The sequence below is a fragment of the Cyprinodon variegatus genome, unplaced genomic scaffold, assembly GCF_000732505.1.
Source record: "Cyprinodon variegatus isolate N-32 unplaced genomic scaffold, C_variegatus-1.0 Scaffold9, whole genome shotgun sequence".
Lineage (NCBI taxonomy): Eukaryota > Metazoa > Chordata > Actinopteri > Cyprinodontiformes > Cyprinodontidae > Cyprinodon > Cyprinodon variegatus.
Window position 1 is genome coordinate 2,095,204 of NW_015150462.1, and position 7,243 is coordinate 2,102,446.

General features: G+C 36.8%; 1 protein-coding gene across 1 annotated transcript in view; it reads right to left on the bottom strand.

The window, feature by feature from the left end:
- Positions 1-3,969, bottom strand: part of nid2 (nidogen 2) — a 63,420-nt gene extending 59,451 nt beyond the window's left edge. Inside the window, exons 1-3 of the mRNA XM_015377804.1 lie at positions 3,730-3,969; positions 1,664-1,849; positions 1,375-1,491 (exon numbers count right to left, since the gene is read on the bottom strand). Coding sequence (XP_015233290.1) covers positions 1,375-1,491; positions 1,664-1,849; positions 3,730-3,939 — 513 coding nt within the window. The 5' untranslated portion in view covers positions 3,940-3,969. The remainder of the gene's footprint in view (positions 1-1,374; positions 1,492-1,663; positions 1,850-3,729) is intronic.
- Between the last annotated feature and the right edge of the window lie 3,274 nt (positions 3,970-7,243).

The window sequence follows — 7,243 nt, forward strand, 5'->3', positions numbered from 1 at the left end:
TCTCTTTTCATTTGTTTTTTAAATACCAAACGAATACATTAAGGTGTGTGGTTTTGATATGAAAAAATGTTTTTTCCAGGAAGTGTGTATATCTAAACTGGAAAAATGATCTAGAAATAACAAAAAATTTCTTAAATTAAGTGTATTTACCCTTAATTTGAGTAGGTAAATGAGATAGTGAGCCAATGGAATGAGCATTTTTACTCTTAAAATAAGACAATTAGATGATATGCACTTGAAATATGACAATGCGATTGTGTTTTCTTATTTTAAATGTAAATTGTCTTGTTCCATTGGAAAAATGTCTCTTTTACCTCCTCAATCCAAGAACAAATGCACTTATTTTAAGAAAAAATGACCTTTTTCCAGTGTATGCATTTGGAATGCAGTGGAAGTGGTTAACAAGTTTGTGTAGATGACAAATTGTTGTATATATATATATATATATATATATATATATATACATATAAAACTGTATCTGGAGCGTGTAACAAAAGTAATTACCCTCTGGGGATTAATAAAGTATTTCTGATTCTGAAAACATCAGTTTGTATTTCTGGTGGAGGGAAAGAAACAGGTGCACAAAATGAAGCTAGTGTCTCGCTTAATGCAGCATTTATGAATGGAGCAACAGCTGAGGCAGTGGAAACATCTGCTGAACCGCTCATGTAGAGAATTTCCTCATCTTTCTCCATTTGAATTTGGCTTGTCTTTTGTTGACAGTTGTAATTGTTCAGACCAGTTTCCTGTTTGGGTGCAGACAGAATTAAACATTACACCAAAACAAAGGATAAATCCTTGATATTCTCTGAGGATAAACACGATTTTAGGATTTTTTTGAGGTACTGAGCAACTTCAGGGACGGCTCGTCGTACAATAATTTTAAATTCATAAATGGGAACAGATTTAGGATAAACAAACACTGCTGGAGTTGTAGCCTAAAGCTAAGCAGCTGACCCAGCTCCAGAAACTTGTTTCCTCCTTGCATTCCTTACAACAAATCCCCCTATAATATATATATATATATATATAAATCTATGAAACTAGATGGTCAGAAAGTAGGAGAAACTTTGTGAATATTGGGTAAGGAGAGGGGAGTGTTGGTCTGTGCATGAGTGGTCTAGGTACTGTGGGAACTGGAGAAGAGTTAATGTGTAGGTAAGGAGGGAGGGGGTCTTTGATGACACTTTAAAATGGCCTCTGACCCCTTCAAAAGGTTAAGAGGTAGATTAGAGGGGAATGCTGGGGGTTACAAATAGGCTGAGCATAAATGAAACACAAATTATAGGAATTTGGGTCTAAGTGTCTTATGAACTCTAAAATGCACCAGTTAGGATCAGAGGTTTGCGATTGCCAGCACCATTTCCGGCTTACCTTGTTCGAAGGACCAGCGGCTCGAGCTTGGTCTTCATACGCCGCCACGTTTTCCCATGTTGCCACCACAGCGTGTGTGGGAGTGAATTTTGCGTCTGGGAATCCACGGTTCACCTCCTGGGGGGGGAGATGAATGAGCGAACGGATGGAGAGACATGAGGGAGGAACAATGGAATGCACTAATGGAGGATGAACCAAACAGAAGAAAACAAATCTATAGGACTTTAGTTTTTCTTCCGAGAGATTTTGTTTAAAGTGGTTTTAAATCAGAAATTTTAATCGGACAAACCTGGGTGACTCTATTCAGGATGCCAGGGGTCCCAGTAACCCGGTAATAAATGTGTCCTCGTCCTCCACTGGTATCAATGTCAGCCAGGAAAGGTGCCACCACGGGGAAGTCTGTAGGGAGGCCGTCGTCAACATACTGCTGTTCCATCGGCAGGTCCTGGGCCGAGATGATCCCATTGGTGGCCACCTACGCCGGGAAAAAACAGAGCGAAGGTTGGTGTTTGAAAAAAGGAGGCATCTCCGAATGATTCTACATCCCCTATGAGCCACTAGAGCCCCATGATGGACCCAGGGAACCACATAATGAACCTCTTCATTACTTCCAGAAACCACCGGGGACAGCCTCGAGGATTCCCTGCCTGGACCTGATTACGTTTAGGAAACCAGCAAACCACAGTGAAACGACTTTCAATATTAACTGGATAACAGAGCATGACCCACTAGTGTTATAGAAAGATGCACATCTGAAATTCACCTATATAAAACCAGGGTAATATAGGATGAACATTTCAGATTCCTTACACTGAGCAACCACTGGAGATTAATTACTAATCATGCACGACTAATGATAAACAGGTAATTATCTGTTAATAGTTAATCTGCCATTCAAATAGAAACTATAAGAATGGGAAAGAAAGGAGATTTGAGTGACACTGGAGGTTGCATGGCTGTAGTTGACATATTGGCTGGTCTGAATGTTTCAAAAACTGTGGATCTGCTTGTATTTTGCAGGAAATCATCCCATAATAAGAAACTATCAGCTGGGTTTACAAAAAAAATGCCTAATTGACACCAGTGGATAATCTGCACACAAGCTGAACTAGAAATGAAAGACAAACATCATCCCTGGCCTCTGATGTACCCTTGCTCCTCCTTCTGCTGATTATTCTCTCAGATTTTCTAACAAACCACTTGCACAACATCTACATTTGATAATGCCCAACTTTAACGACTGAATATGTGACTTCTAAACAAACTATTTTTTCAGGTATCTATTTGCAGACAGTTCTGAGAACCATGTTTCAGGTTATGTTCCGTTCTTTAGATGGGTCTTGTATCAGATAGTGGTGCCAGCATCAGGCAATGGGAATGTTGCAGAGATGTCTGGTGCTGATTTAGACATACCGCTTAAAAAAAAAAAAGGATGATTTCTTTAAAGCATTAACTCAAATTGGTGTTTAAACACAAATCTGACTTTTCAAATATTAATTTGCATATAAAAAAAAAAAAAGACGATGGTGCGATTGCTATGTTTTAACGTTGGATTTTTGTCTTCTGGTTTCTGTGACAAAAATCACTGCCTCCTTTGTGTTGAAAGATTATGTTTTTTGATTTAGCAGATGGCCGCTTACACCGAGTCTGGTTCTGCTGGAGATTTCTTCCTGTTTAAAGAGAGTTTTTCCTCTCCACTTTCGCTACAAGCATGCTTAGTGTAAGAGATTGCATTCAAGTCGAAGCAATCAACTGGTTTTCCTTATATAGAAAACTTTGAATCAATTTGACTGTATGATCTGGTGAACTGTAAAGTGCCTAAAGAGGACATGTGTTGTAAATTGGCGCTATAGAAATAAACTGAATTAAATTAAATGATTTGGCACTTGGTAGCTTAGTTGGCAAAAGATAAAATCTTGGATTTGGAGTAACCAGAATTATCACACTCAAAAAAAAAATTTAAATCTAATTAAGTCACTTTTTCTTGCAATAAGTAGATTTTTCTTGAATTCAGGAGGTAAGTGAGACACGTTGCAAATGGAACAAGACAATTTAAATTTAAAATAAGTAAAAAACAATCGCATGGTCTTATTTCAAGTGCATATTATCTAATTATCTTATTCCATTGGCAAATTATCTTATTTACCTACTCAAATTAATGGTAAATACACTTAATTTAAGACATTTTTGCTAATCTTTGGAGTTTTTTTGCAGTGCACACTGATGTGTAATTTCATCCAAGTAGCAAATAGTTAATATAAAATGTGTTTCTATGGCGATAGAACTGACAGACTGAATGAAATGTGCAAATACTCTAAATAAACTTATTTATTAAGTGATTAGTTTTCTACTTACATAGAGCTGGGAGAATGAGGAGTCAAAAAAGTAAAGGGGTCTAGGAAGGGTCAGCGCTCTGGAGGTCTCATCGTCGCCCTCTGGTAGAATTGCATCTCCATGCAAAGTCCCATAAGGAAACAGATCTGTCCTCCGGATGGCTGTGACCAAATACACGGAGCAGCTCCAGCAGCACAGCAGAGCCGCGGTCAGCATCGCTCCTCTGTCCATGGGCAGAAAGCAGAAAACAGCGGCGGATAGAGAGCGGAGCTGCAGAAAAGGAGGAGAACCCCTCAGAGACCCCGCCGCTGCTGCGGGGGCGGGGCCAGCAGCTGGGCCTGCTCTGATTGGTCACAGCCGGACTGAATGACTGCCGCTAGAGGTAACATCTGGCTCTGATTAGAGCTAAACAGTAATGGAGTATCCGGATGTAACAGTATCTGTTTCTCAACACTCATGAAGACATATGGTTCTGTAACTTTTCTTTTTTTTTACTCCGTTTTTGAGACACACTTAAGCAGTCCCCTCCTCACGTTCAAATAAAATTACAATTATTTATGTTAAAATTATCTGTTATAAATACGAGGAAACAAAATAGTAATAAATCAGAGAAAAATAACTTCTTTTTTTTTTTTTACTCATTTCTGTTTATTCAGTTAATTTCGATACATTTGTGCCTCATTTGTGTCACCTAGCGTCCATAACCGCGCACTACACTCTCCAGGATGTACTTGGCTCTCTTGTTTTCAGTATTTTATTACATTACAATAAGCTTTTACAGAACTATTATTTATCTATTTTTTTTTTTTTTTTTTTTTTTTTTTGATGACTACGGAAGAGGATTAGGGCCACTGAAAAAATAAATTAAGTTAACTGATTTTAAATATTTCAGTTTAATATGGGGGAAAAAGTCAGAATTCTGACTTTAATCTAAGGATTCTGACATTTTTCCCAGAATTCTGGCTTTACTCTCAGAATTCAGATTTTTTTTTCTCTGAATTCTGACTTTTTTCTGAGAATTCTGACTTTTTTAATCAGAATTCTGACTTTAATCTCAGAACTCTGACTTAATCTCGGAATTTTGGAACCTAATCTTAAAGGGCACCCCGAAGGAAGAGATGTGGGAGCACTCAGCTTCACTGACAAAGATGTGAGTTGTTTGGGAGGGCCTGTAAAACATTGGTGGAAAATGACAGAATTAGGTGACTTTTTATGTGCCCAAGGGGTCCCTGGTGAAGCTATTTCAATAATGGAAGAGCAGAAGGTGATTAAAACAAAAGAGATAGTTTAGTCTCTAGACATGGCTATGGCTTGATGTGTGTTAGCTTTAAGAATTCAGTCAAAATTTTGAGAAAAAGTTAGAATTCTGAGAAAAAAGCAAAAATTCAGCGTTTAAAATCAGAATTTTGAGAATAAAGTCATATTTCTGAGATTAAAGGCAAAATTCTAAGGAAAAGTCAGAATTCCAAGAAAAAAGCCAGAATTAATGTCCGATTACTGAAAAAAAAAAAGTCAGAAGTCTGAGATTAAAGTCAGAATTCTGAGATTAAACTCGGAATTCTGAGTTTTTTCTCATATTAAACTGAAATTATATTTAAAAATCAGTTAACTTTTTAAAAAAATTTTTAGTGGCCCTAATCCTCTTCCATAGATGACAGACCAACACAAACTGATGTTTTTTTTTTTCTTATTGATGCAAAAAAGTCAAAATTGCTGGAATGAAACCTACTTCATAAAATTCCCCTTCTTAGGTTGATCTTATAATATGCTGAAGAATGTGATAAATAGGTGGACATAAAATTATTTAATCACATGTTTCAATTTACTAGCATACTTTTTAATATATAGTTCTAAATCAGCTCGTCACAAATATCAAATCCCTACATGTTTACAGTAACGCAGTTGTGAAAGCCTAGGACAATACATATAAAAGTATAAACAGTAAAGACAACTTAGGTGTAATGTAATCTATCTTATGTGGTGGGAAAAAAGTGTTCAACTATTCACCCTAGTTATATAAACAGAGATCGATGGATTTCACTCAGTCGGCACATTTATTCATATCTTTGCAAAGAGAGAACAGTTCATCATACAGACCCAATGGCACAGCAGTCTGCCCTGTTCTGCATGAGCAGCGTTCGTTTCCCCTTACTTACAACAATGGAAAAGTAGTCAAATTTAAAACAAATTACAAACACTTAGGTTTAACAGTAACATGTTATGAATAAACCTTGAGAAAGAATCTGGTTTGTTATGGGAAGAAGCTATGTCTGGTCTACAGACACTATCCTGCAGGGAAGGGTGTGGCCTTGAGAGCGAAACAGACTGTGAAAACTTTTATAGTGAGTAAATGGGATAAATTCATATATAATAGAAAATAAATCAAAATTTTCCGACAACATTTACCACAGGAAAATGTAAAGTTGCAGATCTGCCAAAGTCCAACTGTTTAAGGAATTAGTCATTGCCTAAAGGAGACAAGCAAAATGTTTGCTACTCAGATTAAATCATATTGGAATTTGATGGCTGTCAAGGCTATACCATATGTGGTGAAATCCCGAGAAACTCCAGATTAGTCCAGCATGGTGGTGGCATAATCATACTGAGGGGTTTTAATAACCCTTTTCAAATGGAGTGTAGGCAAACTCATGTCACATGCATGGACTAGGGGTGTAAATAATAATCGTCGTTTTCTAGCCTATAAGGTAAAAGAAAAAAAAATGTTCTTATTAATCGTATTGAGTCGTAACATATCGAAGTGTAAATCACGCCCATCATGGAGATTCGATTCAGTATCAATTACCTGACCCAACGATTAGATTATTTTCGGTACTCAAGAATACACAACGATACAATTTGATTCCATTGTTGGTAAAAAATAAAAAAAAAACAAAAAAACTTTTGACCTTACAGGCTAGACAATGTTTCAAGTTTGAAATAAATCAATGAAAGCTGTTATATTGTTATGCGTTTTATTTGAGAAACAACAGCAAATAACAGAAAAACTTCCACACAAATGACTTGAACCTCCTGTCTTGCCTACTTTTTACGCAAGTGCAATGTGGCTAAAGGAAGCGAGGAAGAAGGGCAAAATAGGTTTAGCGCCACCGCAGCACGGGAGTCAGAATTACATCCAGGAGCAAATGGATAAAAACAGACTGGTGAAAAAAAAAAACATGAATCGATACTCTTGCGGACGTGTCGATGCATCGATACAAAAAGGTTCTTATTTACACCCCTATATGGTACCAACACTACTTTATAGTTAAGGAGGAAGTTCCCTTTTTTTTCTTACATTTGACTTAAACTTGCCTCATTGCTAAAAGACGGTTTATAATGTTGGATGTAAATAGCTGATATTATGGCAACAGTGTGAGAAACACCAAAGAAAACCGTCTAAACAAATATTTGGCTGATTGTTGCTATAGACAAGGAATTAAACCAATAATATAAAAAAAAACTAACATCTTTATTTCTTAGTTTGGAATCTGTACATATTTAAATTCCTGTAGTAGCTTGCTGGGTTGCAGTGCAA